General features: G+C 46.5%; 1 protein-coding gene across 4 annotated transcripts in view; it reads left to right on the top strand.

The window, feature by feature from the left end:
• Positions 1-2,978: 2,978 nt before the first annotated feature.
• The window catches only part of Nedd4l (NEDD4 like E3 ubiquitin protein ligase), a 320,155-nt gene continuing 304,136 nt past the window's right edge, over positions 2,979-18,997 (top strand). The window contains exon 1 of one of the 4 annotated variants that reach the window (XM_041639326.1): positions 2,979-3,424. In XM_041639326.1, the coding sequence (XP_041495260.1) occupies positions 3,377-3,424 (48 nt within the window). In that variant the 5' untranslated portion in view covers positions 2,979-3,376. The remainder of the gene's footprint in view (positions 3,425-18,997) is intronic. The other 3 variants (XM_041639327.1, XM_041639328.1, XM_041639329.1) reach the window with 3 other exon arrangements.

Here is an 18,997-nt window from a genome sequence, read left to right as displayed (position 1 = left end):
TGAGTTTGAGGCCAGTGGTCTATGGAACAAGAAGTTCCAGGACAGCCAGAGCTATGCAAAGAAGCCCCGTCTCTATAAAACCAAAACTAAAACAACAACAACAATAACAAAATCACAATCAAGTAAAACATATTTTTTTTTTCTCGTGAGTTCCTTGAAAGACAGTAAGGTTTCCTTCACAGATCTCAAGTCAATGTTTTGTTTGAATCTGCTCATCTGGGATGTTGAATGATGTTACAGACCATAATTGTGTAAACTATCCATAATAAATAGCACACGACAAATTTCCTATGTACATTTTAATATAAACTTTTATTAATTCTTGGAGAATATAGTACACCCACACCTTGTATTTTGTTCACAACCACTTCTAATATCCATCCCTCGGGGAATGTCAAGGGCATGACCTAGACTGCTGGTAGCAAAGGCTATTTGTTGTGTTGGAGGTGGGGAGGGAGCAGGATGATGAAGAAAATGATGAAGAAGGGTGACATCCTTCCACAGTGTCCAGGTGACTCAGCCTGCTGTATGACTTCTCCTGGGGAGAGATGAACAGATGTATATTCATTTCTGATAGAACACGATGAAACAGCTCCTCTAACATAGTGTAGGGAACTGATGGTAACTTAAAGGGGACATGAGTGGCTCAAAGGGTAGCTGCATCACGGAGAAGCCCGTCTAGATGGTCATGGGTACCTGCCTGCTCATGACAGTTGCATTTCTCAAACTCCCTTCTAGTCAGTGCCACTGGGGAGCTGGCCTTCCCCTGTAGCACGAATAATATAAATCCCGAGACAGATATTGGGGTGCAAGCTGAAAGATCAGAGAAGCAAAGCAGCCAATCACTAGAGAGAGAGCTCTTACCTCTACAAAATCTTCATACTGAAAAGAGAGTGAGTTCCTGTCTTATCCTGCCTTATAATCATTCGTCTCTAGAGCTGGAATTAAAGGCAAGCACCACCACCACCCGGCCTCTAGGGCTAATTCGTGTGGCTGCTGGAATTAAAGGTGTGTGCCACCACTGCCTGGCCTGTGTGGCTGACTAGCGTGGCTAGCTTTGCACTCTGGTCTTCAGTCAAGCTTTATTGGTTAGATCATAAACAAAATATCACCACATCCCCTACCCCAGCAGTGTATTGTCTTTATGTAACCACCTCAGAACTTGTTTTTATTTTATTTTATTTTGTTTTGTTTTTTTCAAGACAAGGTTTCTTTGTAGTTTTGGAGCCTGTCCTGGAACTCACTCTGAAGACCAAGCTGGCCTTGAACTCACAGAGATCTGCCTGCCTCTGACTCCAGAGTGCAGGGTATATCAAATGTGGTGCATGCGCATATGCGCCTTTTCAAAAAAGAAAAGATAAGCCGGATGGTGGTGGCATAGGCCTTTAATTCCAGCAATCAGGAGGCAGAGACTGGCCGATCTCTGTGAGTTCGAGGCCAGGCTGGTCTTCAAGGGCTAGTTCCAGGACAGGCTCCAAAGCTACAGAGAAACCCTATTTCGAAAACCAAACCAAAACAAAACAAAACAAAAATAAAACAACAACAACAAAAGTCTAGGTTTGATAAGTTGAAAATTCTTGGTGGGAAAACACAAGCAGAGTTCTGTGAAATATTCTATCACTTTTTTTTTCTTGGTAGGGATTTTGTGGCTCCTAAGCACCATACAAACTTGATGACTGAATTCGGAGGCTTCTGAGCAGTGGTTCCATGGGGCACCAGCAAGGGAGGAAAGAGAGAGCTAAAGTTGGGAGTGTGGGACTGCCTTTCCTTTCGATTTGCAGGGTGCACACCAGGTATTTGATCTTTAAACCAGGGCAGGCAAGGTGAGTCTGTTGATTTTGTGAATTCTTCCTTCAGTGAAAATCCTAACCTCCCAGGCAAAACCAGAAACTCTGGTAATTTCTTTTTAAAGGCAAATCGCTTGTTCTTCCTGTTTTATAATCCACCAGTGCATTCAACATTTAAATTGAAGGGAGAACGGCTTCCTTTTGCTGAGTTGAGACAGTGTCTCGACAGCCCTAGTTGTTTTGAACTATGCAGACCAAGCTGGTTTTAAACCCACGGAGATCTGCCTGCCTCTGCCTCCCCTGTGCTGAGATTAAAAGGCGTGCGCCACCACGCCTGGCTCTTAGGGATGGCTTCTTGAAAAAAAGTAGAGTGATGATTTTCTCTTAACTTATTTAAAGTAGCTTCTTGCATTCCTGTACATAGAAAGACTAAATGAAGGGCTTGCTAGAGAAACAATGCATCTGGAATGTGGGGAGACTCCTACAGTGGCTAATAAGAAGGCTCCATCGTTTGCATATGTAAAGGACAAACTTAAACTTGAATTTGGTATTTCACGCTGTCTCACAAAAAAAAAACCCCAGAAAACAAAAAACCCAAGCTTTTATCAAAGAACCAGGCAGCCAGGTTTCAAGTGGGTGGGTGTGTACTCAGCGCGGGCGCAGAGTTGGTTTTGTTCCCAGTAGAGTTGACATCGGCAATGGCGACTCGCGACCACACCGGGGCAGACTCTCCTAGGCTGGCCGCCCAGCCAGGCCGGTCGCTTCGGGGAGCTGACGCGGTTAGCCAAGTCTGGTCTGCCATAGCTGCCAAGAATTTAAAGGGGATCTAGAAGCATGCCTCGTCGCCCGTCGCCCTCTTTTAACGCTCCTGGGACTCTGGCTTAAGAAAAAAAAAAAAAGACAGATAAAAATGGAAATAGTGATTTTGTTGTTGTTTGCACGGTGTCTTCATGGTCGCCCCCCCAACGTCCAGTCCACCGGGTCCCCAAGGCAGAGGGAAGCAGAGCAAGCAGGAGGGTCAGCCCGGCAGGCCCAGTCCGCCAGGGCGCGCCCCAGCTCAGCACTCCGCGCGGGGTGACCCAGGAGGCGCGGGGGTGGGGTGGGCGTGGGGCGAAACACCCCCACCCCCGCGGCCCGCCCCCCAGCTCGGCCTGTGATTGGCTTGGGGGGCGCGAGTGCCCGCCCCGGCGAGCGGGAGGGTCCCCGTGGGCGCCCGGAGGCGCAGGCGGGGCGGGGAGAGCGGGCCGGGCGGAGCAGGCGAGGGGCGGGCGCGCGGGTCCCGGGGATCGCCGAGCGGGCTTGGGGAGGCCGGGAGAGCCAGCGGCGGGGGCGGGAGCCCGGCGGGCTCAGCGCTGAGTGGAGAGAGAAAGAGAGAGAGAGCGCTGGGCCAAGCCGCCGCTCGGCGCGTTCTCGGAGCCGCCAGTCCGCGCGTCCCCGCAGCCTTCCGGGAGGAAGCGGCGCCGCGGCCGGGTGCAGCCTCACCTGCCGGCCCTTCCCCGCCGGGCGGCGCAGAAGGACAGAGGGTCGCGGCCCCGCGACGTACTTCAGCCGGTCGCAGCGTCTAGGACCCCGCGCGGGGTGCCGGCTCCATGGCGACCGGGCTCGGGGAACCCGTCTACGGACTTTCGGAAGAGGAGGTGAGTTCCTGCCCAGAGCGCTGTGTGGGGAAGGGACGGGGCCACTCCGCTGTGTGCGTGTCCCCTGCCAGCAGTGGGTCGCGAAATCCGGGTGACCCAGAGCGGTCCCGAGCGGTGGGTGACTTGGTCCTCCCTCCTCACTGGGGAGGTGCGCTCCTCGGCCCGGGGCTCTCAGGGTGGGCGGAGGCCGCGTGTGCCGCTGCCCCGCGGGTCCCTTTCCTCAGCAAGCCGCGTCTCTCGGGGCTGTTAGGCAACTTTCCTTCCTGGTCATGCCCCTGCAGCCTGGAGTCCGTGACGTGTGTCACGTTTGGGTCGCTGCAGGGGTCTCTGCGTGGCGCAGGCGATCTGGGGATTGTTGAGGAGACTGGTGGTGTCTCCCCCTGGGACTTTTCTTGCTTGTGGGCGCTCGGTAGCGGTTGTATGCATGCAGATCCCGGAGAGAGCAGGGGACACCCGGAGAGTTGCGTGCGGCCGCCCCTGGGTCTTGCAAAGTCTGGAGCTGGGATTGTGCGTTCCGGACTCTTCTATTTTGGTGTGTGGAGGTGGTCCGAGAAGGAGGCAGGTGCTGCAGGAAACTTAGGGGAAGCTTGCAGCCCTGCCATTTCTTCCCAGTCAAGAGGATTCAAAGCCCCGCACCTCCGGGGTGGGTGGAGAGAAGAAAGCTCCATTGATCTCTTTTATTAATAAAACGAATGAAATAAGCCACACCCCCAAACGGTCGGTTTGACTGGAGAGGGCTTTGTTTTTAAAAAACCTCACTCGCGCATCGCGGTCCCCACTCCCTCGTTTGAAACGGTCCTGCTAAATCACTGCTCAGCCCTCACTCGACTCTTATTGGTGTGTTGCTCTGCCAAAAAGGGGGGTGGGAGGCCTGTCGCGGGCGCGGAGTGACAGGCAGGCTGGATGGAGCAGGTAGGAGTGGTTCGCCATCTGGCGGGGTGCGCGCCCAGGTCTGGCTCCCCTTTTGAGAGGTGAATTTACAACCCATGAAGCATTACTCAGCAGGGAGGTATTTCCTATCCTGGTTGTGCATTTCATGAAAAGTGGATGCCTGGAAATTTGGGCTTTCTCGATTTCTCTGTCTTACCCTCGCTCCTTTCTTTCTGAGGTTCCCTCTTTCTCTGGTGATGGGGGTGGGGTTTAAACAGAGTCTATTATCTGAGACAGATTCACGGTGTGGCTTTGCTTGCAACAGCTTCCCTACTGGCGTGTGTGTGTGTGTGTGTGTGTGTGTGTGTGTGGTGTGCCTTTCACAGCTTTCCTACTGTGGCATGGGGTATGTGTGTCTGTGTGTGCATATTCTACCTAAGTGTGGAATGAAATGGGTATCTTGTGGTAGGCAGGGCGTGTAGGGGTTGATTTTATCTTTTGATAGTGCTTGCTGGATTGTTTATTTTATCAAAGAATGATCACAATGCAAATATTGTGTGATGTGTTTTTGATTATTTGCCGTGCTTGTGTAAAATAAATTGTGTGTGTGTGTGTCTCGTGTGTGCTGTTACCTGGAGATGGGTGGAAGTAGACTTGTTTTGTTTACCCAGGGGATTCTCTTTAGCTCCTTGTCTGGAGCTGGAGGGCAGTCCTAGTTTTTGGAGGTGCTGAGATACTGACGTTCCTGAACAAAGGGCTCCCTGGATGAGGTATCAAGGGAGAAGAAGACAGCTGCGTTTCATCTTAGGGTCTCTTAATTTTTAAAAATAACATGCTTATTTTTAAGAGCTCCTTGAAAGAATTATTTTGAGGCTGTTTTGGAAAATGCATCTGCCTGGAGGAATCCTTCTTGTCCCTGGTGCGCAAGGGCTTTGTTTACCCTGGCAGCCAGTGTCAGAATCCACGGGCGCATCTCAGCACTTTTGTCTTCGAGAATCACTGCTGATCCTGACTGGTGTTGGGTGTGAAAGTGAAGAACATAGACACAAAACCTGAGTGTGTGGGGCTTTTGCCTGTGACTGCGCCTGCATGTTGTCAGAGACTGTACAGGGAATAGCAAGAGGTGATGAAGACACTGTTTATCTAGGTATTGCCTTGCTGTGGATGGTTCTGTTTAGCTCCTCACACATCGGATATGATCCCACATAAGCCACGTCTGCCTTCCTTTTTCATTTTTCTCTCACCAATAGAAAAGGATTCTTTTCATATTTCTAAGGTATCTGTTTGGTATGGGAGGGCCCTCTGCTCAGGAAGACGGACAGAATGCCTTCATTGTAGTATTAACAACAAATTGTTAAATTTACTTGCTTTGTTATGTCTCCCAAATTAGTCTGTAAGCAAACAAATGGGCGTGATTAACAGGCTCTGAAAGCGGGCTGCCCAGTGAAACCAACATTACCAGAGGCTCAAGTTGTGTTAAATAGGGAGGACTAGTGGGCTGCAAAGTATCACATGAAGATACTCATGTAGCTGTAGAAAGGAGTCTACTTGTAGACCTCAGAAAAACAGGCACTGTACCCAGGGTTATCTTGAAAGTACACTTGTGTTGTTCGTGTGTGATGGTGGTGGAAAGCTTTGTGTATTTGGAATGAACTTAGTCCCATCCCAGCTTAGAAAGCCACTTAGTGAACTCCGTACTGCTATTGGTCAAGCATGGTGTTAACCCGGAGCATAGCAGGATGCCAGAGCTAAGACATTGCAGCTTGGGGCATCAGTCTAAGGTCTGGCTAGGGTACTGAATGAGAAGGATGAAGATGTAGGTTTTGCTCTTGTGGGCGTATGTGCTATATATGCATTGTAGCTGAATTTCCTTGGGTGATTTCGAGTTCATAGTCTCTTATCTAAAGCATGTCAGTTTCGGGAACCAAAATCGAAATTACCATCAATTGAGTTTTGGTATTAAAGGGATTAGCTAATGAACAACAGTTCGAATTCATGGATGAGGATCAGCTTTGGTTTGGAATCAGAAAGGTTTGGACTCGTTTCTGCATCTGGCTTGGATCCTTGAAGGGCTTTTTCTTGTTTGAATTTATTTGTGGCCGTCTGCAGCCTATTTTGGCATGGTTTACTCAGGAATATTATTGTTACTCTTTGGAATCTTTCATTACACCTGAGAAAGGTATCATTTTGGGAGATTTTCTATTGGAAAAGATGTCAAGAGTTTGAGTGACAGCCTTCGGAAGAGGTTAGCTGTGGTATCCCAGCACATAGAGACAGAGGAAGGGATGGGGAGCTTGAGGCCAGCCTGGCCTAAGAGCCAGAACCTTCTCAAAAACAAACAGATGAACCATGAAACAAAAATCCTACAGCCCCAAACAAAACAATAAGATAGCTCACTTAGACATTAGTGTTTCTGGAGGCCAGAAAGAGGCAAATGGCATAAAAGTGAAGGTCAGGCTGGTGTAAGATGGTAATTGGATATACCTCTTCTTCCATATAAACAACTGTGTATCATCTAACATATGCTTCATTAAGGACTCTTGAGGTATGCTGTCATTTCTGGCTGAGGAATGGAAGCTAAGAGAGTTCAAATGAACTGTGTGAAAACATTCAGCCAGTGGGTAGGCCTGTTGGCCCTAGAGCCTGAGTTCTTAAAGTATGCTCCCCACTCTCTCTCTTCCTCCAGGCGCCTTGAAAGGTTTGCATAGCTAGATTATCCATGGTAGTGCAAAATGAGCTAAACGTTATGGGTTGCAAACAAACACTCCTTGACCAAAATTGAGTGCTAACTCTCGTTAGTATGGTCTCCATACCGCGTTAAAGCCTGGGAGAGTTCATGAAAACGCTGAGGAGTGCGGCTTCTTTGGGTGACAGTCTCACCTGGCAATAGCTAGCCCTTTTCTGTGCTTCTCCTGTGTGGCAGTGTGTTACCACCCTCAGCGCTCTTTGCTCTCTGTGACCTTAAGAGTCTCTACTGATTTGTATGTAATTATAAACTTGCTAATGTACACTTAAGGTTACCTTGGCCCTAGATAGCATATTGGTTTCATTCTAAGGCCCTGACCATCTTAAGATATATCATTATTCTATGTGCCACTAAAAGAAAAGCAAAGATTGCTGTCAAGTTAAGACACACTGTCAGTTTTAGTAGGTATCTTTATTTCAAGGATGTTAAAATAGGAAACAAGGATATTTCAGAGCTGATGAGTTCTTTCAGAAGAGTAAGCCTGGTAGCTTACTCTAAGTGGTTGGCTTCAGAATCTCTAGTAGTGTAAGTTTTTTGTTTTCATTTTTGTTCGGTTCAGAGCTTTGCGTATTAAGCAGATACTTTGCCATTGAGACTGCAGCTTCAGATTAGCCCTTTCAAGATTTCCACATCTCTATCCGTACCTGTACCTGCATCTGGGTAAGACTTAGAAAAAGAGGAGTAGTCTCCGCTGAGCATAGCAGTGGAGAAACCAGAGCCTCCATGGTGCCGCACAAACAGCCATCTGTGAGCTCGTTTCTAAAGTGACTGGTCAAACCCCGCACACCATCTTGGCAGTTGTGGGAGACATTCAGGACAAGACTGCTGTCGGACATCACTGTGTGGATAATGTTTGTGTCCAAAGGTGTGGGGGCGGCTAGACTGTCTTCCCAGTCATAGCATCCCCAGTGCTGGGTCAGGGTTAAGCTCCTTCATATGCTGCGTACCCAGGGCCGGGCCACCGTGTGAATTGTTTGTGGCAGAGTTGCTACACATTAAGAAAGTAAAACAGAGCCATTTAAAGACTGTCTGTTTTTGCGGTGCTAGAGCTTGAAGCCTCGGCCTCATCCCTGTGAGGCCAGCCGGCTCCCACTTGTGAGCCTTTCTGTTGTCAAGTGGGCAGACAGAATGGTGTTTTAAATCCCCTCTTCAGAGTTTTAATTTTCACCAAGAATGTTGTGTCCCCAGCTGTGGTGGCACACACCTGTCATCCCTGCTGCACAGAGGAGGTGGGGCAGGGGGATGGTGAGCTGGAGGTTAGCCAGACTTCATAGTAATACCCAGGCTCAAGAGAAGAGGAACTGTGGCTGGTTTTTTTTTTTTTAATTTCTGTTTCATTGTTTTATTGTCAGAATACACGACTTTTATTTATTTATTTATTTATCTATTACTGAAAAACAGCTGTTTTAACTGAAGGAATAAGAAATTTGTTGGAAGGGATGGGAGATGGAAACAGCCGCCATGGAGAACTCAGATAGTCTGTGGTGCTAGGCCTCCTCTGACACAGGGGACACTCTTACTGCTGGGAGATATGTTTCTGAAGGTTGGTTTCAGAAATCTGGGGAACTTCCATAGGCTTACTGTGTGTTCAAAAGAGAAAGAACTGTGTTCGAGGAAGACATTCCTGTGAATGGAGTCAATGTCACTGAGTTGTGCACTGTCAATTGGTGAAGTGGCTTGCAAAGGAGTTGCCTGTCATTAAAACTGTTTAAAAGTTATGAATCACTTTAGAACGTAACATTATTGCAACAACACTTTTGACTTCCTGGTAAATTAGAAGAACCTGTGTTCATTGCTCATTTAATCACCTCTCTGCTCTGTGTAGTGTTTCAAATAGCTTATTTAAAAACCAGGACTTGATGCCTGAGGCCCTGGGTTGGATCCACAGCTCTGGGACAAATCAAAACCCAAATCAGAAATAAAGTGGCTGTATGTGACAGAATGAAAGCGTATTATTTTCTTTTTCTTTTTTTTTCGAGACAGGGTTTCTCTGTGGCTTTGGAGTGAAAGCGTATTATTTATCTTAACATTTGTTGTTGTTTTAGTTAAAAGGTAAGCTGAACAGATTTAGTTGCTCCCCTGAATTTTGGGTTTTTGATGAGTAGCAGAGCTGGGAGGGGAGAGACTAGAAGAACAGTGTGTGTGTGTGTGTGAGGGGGGGAATCTCTCAAGTTTGCAGTTTTGGTGTTGCAGGTGTTGGATTAGATGAGTTTGTCCTTCTGGTTTTTTGTTTTTGTTTGTGTTTTTAGAGGGACGCCCTGTGCCTCCCGCCAGCCTCTCGGTTTCTCTCTCTAGCAGTTGGGACTCTGCACGCATGCTATCACACCTGGCTTTCCAATCTTTGTGATTGGGACTAAAGCAATCTTTTGACAGTCCACATTAAGGAAGATGATCATACTGTAATAAATAATCCAGTGTTGGGATTAGTGAAGGGTGTGGGGAGGATAAACTGAAGGTTACTTCTGACGTAAGGTGTTTCTCGTGCAGGTGGCCGTACAAACCGATGCTCTTGCTTTCTGACTATAGGTGGCAATGTTTGTACTGTTTACCGTTTAATGTTACTTTGGGCTCCTTGCTTGTTGGTAGAATTTGGAAATGACAGCATGATTTGGAGATAAAAATAGAGACACTAGATTTTAAAACCAATTATTTCTGTAAAGAACAAATGACTTATTTAATAATAATAATAATAATAATAAAACACCCAGAGTGTGATTCTCAATAGATAAAACAGCAAGAGCAATCAATTTTCTGAGTGTTTTCCAGGTTCATCTTACCCAGGATGGATACAGCTTCAGGAGAGAGTGACAGGCATTTAGGTTTGGAGAGAGAAATCCCCACAGCATCCCAGTACACAGAGGTCCTTTCTGCCCCAGTCCTCCCTTGTCTGTGTAGAGATTGCAGATGCTTCCGGTTGTGCTGTGTGTGCCTTTCTGTAATTTCTTGCCATCGAGACAGAACCAGCGACAACCACTCTAATCTTAGTTGCTAAAAAGATTTTTTTATTTTTCATGAAACAGGATTCCAGGGTGACTTGTATCCCCGGGTCGACCTTCTAATTTACTGTGGAGCCCGGGACACTCTTGAATTTCTGCTCCTCCTGGATTATAATGCCTCCGTACTTAGTTTATGTAGTTGTAGGGACCAGACCCTAGGCTTTGTGCCTGCTAGGTTAAGCACTCTGCCAACTGAGCTACATCACTAACCCTGCTAAAGAGATTCTTGATTCCCAGCACAGTCCTGCAGCTTAGATCCTAGCTGAAGCTGGCAGCTGTGCCTGTCTATACTTCGTGATAGTCGTCCAGGTTTGCTCTGAGTTCAGACAGCCCCACTGCTGACTGTTGCTGTATAATGTCTGCAAGCGAGAAAAGCCATTACCCCTATTTGTATCTGGGTAACTGGTTTGAATTTGACACTTCTGTTGACTTTTTGTCCCTGACTGCAGAATCTAAACTCACCAAAGTCTAATGTTAAACCTCTCAGATTGCCGACTCTCGTCACATTCAGCGTTTGGTGACTTCTTGGCAGGCGGGCATCCTCAGGGACTTTGTATTCTCTTTGTAGCTTCTCTTCTCCAGGAGAAAAGGGCCATTCAGGGATGAGTTTCCGTCTGTTTGAAAGAGGCTGTGATGTGCTGTCCATCTGGACTTGGACCGTGAAAGGGCTCATTGGGGTAGTGGTCCCACGAAGGACAGACACCCTGTAGGGAATGTCCTGCTGTGGTGTCCAGCTCCCTGTCGCTTGGTCAGGGCTCTAGGTACCAGAGGTTTTCTCAGCAGGCTGAAGTCATGTGGGAATGGTACTTGAGTGATTCTGTCATGTTTCTGCTTCTGTCTCCCAGGCAGAGGGCACATGGCGGGGACCTGGGCTGCAGCAATGAGAGCCTGAGTTGTACCCCAACTTTTGATTGTTTCTGTGTGTGTTAACAGCTTTTTGCCTTATAATTACATTTCCACTTTCTGTTTGATTAAGGGCTGGTTCTGAGGCCTTAGGCTTGTTCTGGATCACGTTCTCTGTCTCTGTCTGTCTCTGTCTGTCTCTGTCTCTGTCTCTCTCTCTCTCTCTCTGTGTGTGTGTGTGTGTGTGTGTGTGTGTGTGTGTGTGTTGGGAGCTATTGAGGCATGGCCTTACTATAGAGCTAAGGCTAGAATTGAACTCAAGGTCTTCCTGCCTCAGCTGTCTGAGTGCTGGGATGGCATGTATGCACTACCATGTCTGGCTTACATTGTGTTTTATTATAAAGTTACCCTATTGTAGTTAAAAGGCTGAGATTGCTTTAATAGTGATAAGTACAGCTGGAAATAGTGACTAGCACATTCCTGCCTGAAGGAGGTTACACCGAGTTGTCCCACTTGCACTTCTGTTATAAGTGAAGCAGAGTTGTAAGCAGTTTTAATTTTCTTTCTGTCTCTGTCTCTGTCTCTCTGTCTCTCTCTCTCTCTGCGTATGGGCATTTTGCCTGTGGCTATGTGTGCGTGCCACAAGCATGCCTGGTGTCTGCAGAGACCAGAAGAGGGCATTGGATACCCTGGGATTAGAATTACAGATGGTTGTTGCCCTGTGGATACCGGGAATCAAACCTGAGTCCTTTGGAAGAACCATCTTTCCAGACCTTAGGTTTATATAATTTTGGTGTGCATGTGAAACATCCTCACTGAGAAGTTCAGGGAGTCTGAATTGAAGAGTTTTTACTGAATGCACTAATTGTATGAATCTTTGGGTCTAGGACCTGAACCCAGGGCCTTCCTAGGCAAGTGCTCTCCCGCAAAGTTCACCCCTCCCCCGTCTTCTGTAAACAAATTTTTCTTTGGACTGCCAGCTCACAGAAAATGACACAGAGATTTATTATTAATCATGAAAGCTCGACCTCTAGCATAGGATTGTCCTACTAGCTCTTATAACTTAGATTAGCCATTTTAATTCATCTATATGTTGCCAAGTGACTCCTGGCTTTTCCCTCTCTTCCTGCAGGTCTGTTCCCTCTGTGTCCCACTGATGACTCCACCTTTTCCCAGAGTCTTCCCTGCCCGGAAATCCTGCCTAGCTATTTGACTGTTTAGCTTTTTATTAAACCCATCAGAGTGACACATCTTTGCAGTGTACAAAAAGATTGTTCCACAGCAGTCTTCCTTGTTTCTTTTGTCTCCCCCCTCCCCTCCTTTTCCCTCTCCTCCCTTCATTCCATTCCCCTCCCCTTCCTTCCCCTCCTTCTTCCCAGTGCTGGGGGTTTACCCCTGGCATCAGCTTGCAAGGCAAGCACTCTACTGATTAAATGTTCCTCCCAGTTCCTGATTGAGTCTTCCTAACTCTAGAGCAGTGGTCCCCAACCTGTGGGTCTCAACCTGTAATGTAAATATCAGATATTTACCTTACAATTCATAACACTAGCAACAGTTATGAAGTAGCAATGAAATAACCATATATCATTGGGGGTTGCCACAGCTTGAGGACTTGTATTAAAGGGTCGCAGCAGTGGGAAGATTGAGAACCTTTGCTCTAGAGGGTACATGAACGCGATGGCTTTAGGAGCCGACCTCTCCAAGATGGTTTTCGGGCCCTAGGGTACCTTTCCATGGATTCTTGAGAAGTTGGTCTTTGGTATGCCTGCCTTGCAGTCCTGTCTTAGCTGCCAGTGAATATTAATGAGAGAGGGCACTTGGAGCCCCGGGTGAGAGCTTTTCCTGGCTTCCCTGCCAGAAAGAGGCTGAGCAGAGGGTGCTGTCGGGTGTGGGTAGCTGATAGTGCAGAAGAGGACTTACTGATGTGGCGATGTCAGTAATAAGACACTCAGAAAACTGGTGCAATAGAATTCTCTTGTCACAAGAGTTTACACATAGGGAAAAAAATGACTAGGGCTGTCCCCGCAGGCTAGTGGCTGGATTTAGTAAACTTTTAGCAACGGATTGCAGATAATTTATAAAATCATTTTCTTTCTTATTGGCTTGTATTTGTTTCCATAACAAACTTCCTTTTTTCTTTATAAGTTTAAAAGTAAGGCAGAACTGTGGGATGACTATGGTTCCATAAGCACTTATTATGTATTTTATGAATAACTAAAGAGAGGAACTTGAGTACTCTGAACACAGAAGCAGTGACGGGGAAATGGAAATGCTGTTTGCCTAGATGTGATCGGTGCCTATGATGTACAAGCTGCTGTAATCACATACTGTATTTGAATAACAGTATCCATAAATGTGTGTGATTGCCACAGGCTAATCTCAAATTTAATGGTTTAGGAGATAGAAACGGTCTTTACAACACTGTATGCATTCATTATTATGCTGTATATACCCCATTAATATGTATAATTAAAATTTATAAACGTAAAAGGAAACTAGGAAAAGCCCCTCCCCTCTCCCCACCTCTTCTTCAGGTTCAGGTTAAAAAAATTTGAAAGGACTTTGGTACAAATATGGATATGATATTTGTTCAGTTGGACATGTGTTTGCCTTGTGCTTTTTACCAAGGGTACCAAGGTCATCCCCTTGCCAGAGTGGGAGGTGGAAGGATACATGATTGGCTGGTGAAGTGGATATTTTTACAGATGTTGTTTTCTTTCCTGTGACACCTGATTTTTGTGTTTCCACCCTTCTATGCATGACAGTTGCATGAGAACAATTTAATTCTAATCGTGTTTTATGTTCTCCCAAAGTTTTTGGGGTGTTCTTTGAAGATTATGGGCTGGTATCTGACTTGAGTCGGTCTCCATTTTGGTTTTCTTAGGTTTGGAGTTACACCTCTTAATGTAAATCTGTTTCGCTGCCTTGGCTAGCTTGATTTTATTTCATTTTGTATCTTGCTGCACAGGCTGGCCCTGGAACTCAAAGGCCAAAGCCATCCTCCTGCCTCAGCCTCCCAAATATCTGGAGCCTACATGTACCACTCACTGCCTTCTGCAAATGTTTTTCTCTGCTCTAGTGATGGATGCCTAACAGGATTCTGCTGTACCACTTCACATAAATATCGGAGGGGCCAGGAGCTCTTTATTTTGCCTTGCAGCTAATGCCCTGTAAGTGTTGGGTGTGACCTAGAGTTTGTCCCTTCCCAAATGAAAGGGTGGAGCTGACAGATACTGTGCCATTTCTAATCTAAGACAAATCAGAACCCTACCTCAGCTGCATAGTACTTATGAAGGACGGTGCGTCTGTCTTCCAGTTTATGTGTGGTTAGTCTGCCGGTGGGTTCCATGCACTCACTCGCCTTGTGGTGCCCCAGTTCCCCCACTTACAGGCCACTGTTGGCAGTGTCCTACAATTTGGGGGTTTGAGTTGTCCAGTCTCTGTGTATGTCGTGACACTTGAGCTTGAAGGCCGGTTATTGTCACTGTCGCAGGCATTGTAACTGCTCTTGGTGAATTCTCGACTTGTGTGTCGTTTAGGGAACATGCTCCCAGGTCAGGTCTGCCAGCCTAGGGATGCCACTAAGGAACTGCAGGAGCTCTGTTCTCTGCTCTGCCATCCACAATCCTGCTCTTTTCAGAGGCTTTGTTTATCTGGGGGTAGTAGCTACTGGTAGCCAGAGCCAGGCTCTTTGTATACCGCTCGCTAGCAGAGGAAAGGGAATGGCGCCCTGTGACTTTCTCTTAAGATTAGGGAGCTTTCATTTCCACAGGAAGTCTCTCCCTGTGTGCCCTCCGGTTCACAGGGGCTTAGATCTGCTCATCTCTCAGCAGTATGTGACAAGGAAGGACGGGAAGGACTTTTATTACCCCACCGTGGAGCTCTGCCCAAGTTAGCTGTGCTGCCCTATGGTCCACCCCTTTGCTTATTCCCCATTCAGAACTCCCTTGGCATGGATCTGGGAAGATGGAGTGTGCATGCGCACATACACACACACACACACACACACACACACACACACACACATGGTGGAACGGTGAAGAGGGGAGAGAGAACAAGAATGAAAATGAGTACTTTGGTTTCATAAAAAGTACATGCTTTCTTTCCTCAAGGAAGGTACCCCAGATTGCAAGGATCTGTGGGTAATAATACCATCACCAATACTGTACTTTTCTCCTATCAGGCAGGAGGTTTTTTTTTTTTGTTTGTTTGTTTCTTTTAATGTCTTGGTAACTCACACCAATCATATCTTTTATGACACAGTCTGCATCAGAACAGGACAGCTGCACACACCCCAGTGAAAGTAAGAATCAGAAGCACATGGTGGGGCGGCTGGCCAAAGAGGAGGAGCCAGCAGTGCTGGCCCTGGTCACTTGTATGGCAGCTTCTTGTTCTGCCGAAGCATGTCCATTCTGCCATCCCTTTTGGTCACAGTCTCTAGCTGTCCTTGGGCAAGATGAACACTGAGAGAGCTACTTTCCTTGAGTTCAGTTTGGCATGAATTTGGGGTCTTGAGATTGATCGTGTGAGTTGAGAAGCACCGATTGATGTTATGTTTTGGGCAGAACTGATTCTGTGAGACCTTAGACTTTGGGTGAGTTTGTTAACAGCCCATTCTTGAGCTGTGATCACAGCCAGAGACCTTAGTTCAGGTGAAGAATCTGCCCCTGAGAATTTCTGGGCCTTGGCATCTTTCTGGCCTGTGACAGTTTTCAGATGACTTCTGGTGAAGAGACAATGTGAGAATCCGCCTGCTGCAGGGGCAGTTGAAACCACTCTGCTTTTCTGTTTCATTCCATGAATGGCTCCTTCCCCAGACTCTGACTGTGGTGTTGTCTAATCTTTGCTACACTCAGGTATCCTGCTTTTAAAAGGAATTTTTAAATGGTAGTAAAATATAACACAAAATTGGCAGTGTTGACTGTATATAAGCAGGCATGATATTAAGTACATTCAGAGGGTTGTGCAGCCATCACCCTCATCTGTCCGCACAACTCGTCAGGTTGCAGGACTGAAACACTTTGGCCCATTGATCCAGAACTCTCTATTTCCAGGCCCCTCTATTTGTAGCATCTCTTTGACACAAAAGTCTGTGAGCTGCTTGTTATTAAATGGTGTGTGTGTGTGTGTGTTATGGAGTGTGCATATGTGGTGTTGTGTATGGATATGAGATGTGTGTTGTGTGTGGGGTGGGGTGTGTGTAGCAGTGTGTGTTGTGTGGAGTGTTGTTGTGGGGTGTATGTGGGAGTGCGTGTTGGGGTTTAGGATGTGTGTTGTGTGTGGTGTGGAGTGTATGTGGGATGTGTGTTTGTGTTGTGGTGTGTGTGTGTGTATACACTGTGGAGGTTTGAGGATAGCTTGCTAGAGTCAGCTAGTTGCTTTCTCAGCATGTAAGTCCTGGGAATCCGGTTGTCACATTGTTGGGCTGGGCAGCAGGTGCATTGGCTGAGTCACTTCCCAGCCAGTGTGGTAGTGATCTGAATTATAAGCACCAGCAATCCAGGTTAAGCAGAAAGAGAAGCCAGATGTGGTGTGAATGCCTGAGATTCTGAAGACTGAGACAGGAGGGTCTCGACTTGCAGTGCAGGTTAAGTAGCAAGATCCTATCTCAGAAAAGCAAAAGCCAAACCAAGCATATTTTTAAAAAAATGGACAAGGGGAGTTGAAGAAATTTGAGGAGCTCGGGAGAACCTGCAGAGTGAAGGAGAAAAAGGACTGCACAGGGACTTTTGAGTCGAAGCAGGACAGACGCCCAGCTTTGCAATTGATCAATTATACTGAATTTTTAAGTGAAAATAAATGCCCTAGTGCTGCAGTTTTGGGGACCCAGCTGTCCTTGGCTGTCCTTGCTCCCTGACCACTGCCTAGACCCATTTCCTGGATGGCAGAGATGTTTGTTTGGAAATTTGGGAAGAGCTCACAGTCATAGTTAGGGTGTCTGTTGCTGCAAGGAAGCACCATGACCAAAATGCAAATTGGAGAGGAAAGGGTTTATTCAGCTGAGTATTACTCTTCCGTATTGCTGTTCATCACTCAGGGAAGTCAGGGTAGGAACTCGGCAGGAGCCTGGAGTCAGGAGCTGATGCAGAGGCCACAGAGGGATGCTGCTTCCCTTGGCTTGTCAGTCTGCTTTCTTATAGAACCCAGGGCCACCAGCCCAGGGATGGAACCCTCTGTAATGGGCTGGGCCCTCTCCTATCAGTCACTCATTAAGAAAATGCCTTACAGCTGGGTCTTATGGAGGCGTCTTTTCCAATAAGGCCCCAGCCTTTCAGATGACTCGTTTGTGTGTCAATTTGACATCAGATTAGCCAGCACCCTCACCTGCTAGCTGCAGAATTGTCCCTGTGCTAAATATTGATGTAATTAGGTATTATGTGTTCTATATTAGAGACACGAGCTCACCAGTGGTCTAGCATGGCAAATATAGTCAATAATGATGTGCTATTTTTATTTTTTTTGTGTTTGTGTGCAGGTGCATCCATGTACAGGTGCATATGCACCTGTGTGCATAAAATATGTGTTGCATTCTTGAAAGTAGTGGAGTACATTTTAAGTGTTCTTACCACAAAAATATGTCAGGTAAACATGTATTGGTTAGCTCAATTTAGCTCAACTTATGCATATTTCAAATCATACACAATAAATGTGATTTTTTTTTGTTCATTAAAACAGAAAAATTTTAAATGAGCCAAAATACTTACAGTAGGACTTTGAGGTAGGTACTGATATCTCATTTGCAGTTGTGGGAAACCAATGCACTAAGAGGTTTCAATAACCAAGATCGTAGGTGTTGGGCAGGACTTGAGCCAACACAGTCTAGTTCCAGGAGTCGAAGTGTTAGGCTGCATTGTGTTGTGGTGTTCTTCAGGACTGAAGGGGTGATCTGGAGGCTAGGCTGTGACATCAGCCTTGTATGCCACAGGAAGTCACCTGTTGAGGTCTGAGCTTGTCTAAAGTTCACCCTGGGGGCTGGGGTTGTTGTTCGGTGGTAGAGCATGTACTTAGCTCCAGTGTGACTGGATCAATCAATAAATAAATCCATACAGAGATAAAGCGCACCATGGAGCACTGGAAGAGTGGATCTAAGTTGGACAGCCTTAGAAGCCTGGCTTGGCTCAATGTGGTGTCAGTGGAAATGAATGAGCCGATGAAGGCAGAGGACATTAGGAGATAAACCCCACTGGATTTGGTTATTGCCTGTTCGGTTAACAGTTGTGGAATATTAGTTTTAAGATGCGTTACATTCGTTTACGCTGTAGAGTGATGATTAAAAGACACGTTGCATTCTTTTACGTTGTATTTGTTTAACTCTGTGAAGCCGTGTTGTGTTACTTTGCCTACCTTAAACAGCTGATTGGTCTAATAAGGAACAGCCAATGGCAAGGCAAGAGAGGGATAGGTGGAGCTGCCAGGCAGAGAGAATAAATACAAGGAGAAAAAGAGGAAAAGAAGAAGTGAGAAAAGGAGGAGAGGAGGATGCCAGGGGCCAACCACACAACCACCTAGCCCCACAGCCAGTCGTAGAATAGGGAGTAAAGAAAAGTACATATAATAGAGAAAGGTTAAAGCCCAGAGACAAAAGACAAGATAATTTAAGAAATGCTGGCTAGAAACACGCCAGTCCAAGGCTGGGCATTCATAAGTAAGAATAAGTCTCCATGTATTTATTTGGGAGCTAAAAGAGAAAAAAAAAACCAACCCAATTATAGGTAACAAAGAGGAGTCCAGAATAATTCCTCTAATTTCTTAACTTTGGGTGACTTGGAAGGAGGAAGGAAAAGGTGTATGTTTATTAAGTACCAACTGCAGTGGTTCTGACCATAGGGTCTGATTGCTTCGTTTCTCTTAGGCAGTGCCTAAGAGGCATTTGTGATTGATTGCCATAGCCTGGAAAGGGCTACAGCATCTGGTAGGTGGAGACCAGGGTTGCTGCCTGCTCAATATTTTACACGGTATTCTCTGCGACAGCTTTCTGTCAATGCTAACAGGGCAAAGGACAAAGGCCGAGAAATCCCTCTCTGTTGTTGCCACTTCCCATGGTTAATCTAATTAATCCACAAATGGATCATGGAGATGATACTATTTTTCTTGGTTTGAAAACTGAGGCGTTGAGAG

This window comes from Microtus oregoni, unplaced genomic scaffold (assembly GCF_018167655.1).
Source record: "Microtus oregoni isolate MIOR12 unplaced genomic scaffold, Mior012 000057F_ref0000458, whole genome shotgun sequence".
Lineage (NCBI taxonomy): Eukaryota > Metazoa > Chordata > Mammalia > Rodentia > Cricetidae > Microtus > Microtus oregoni.
The sequence above is the reverse complement of the archived record's forward strand: the minus strand, read 5'-3'. Positions and strand labels throughout refer to the sequence as shown.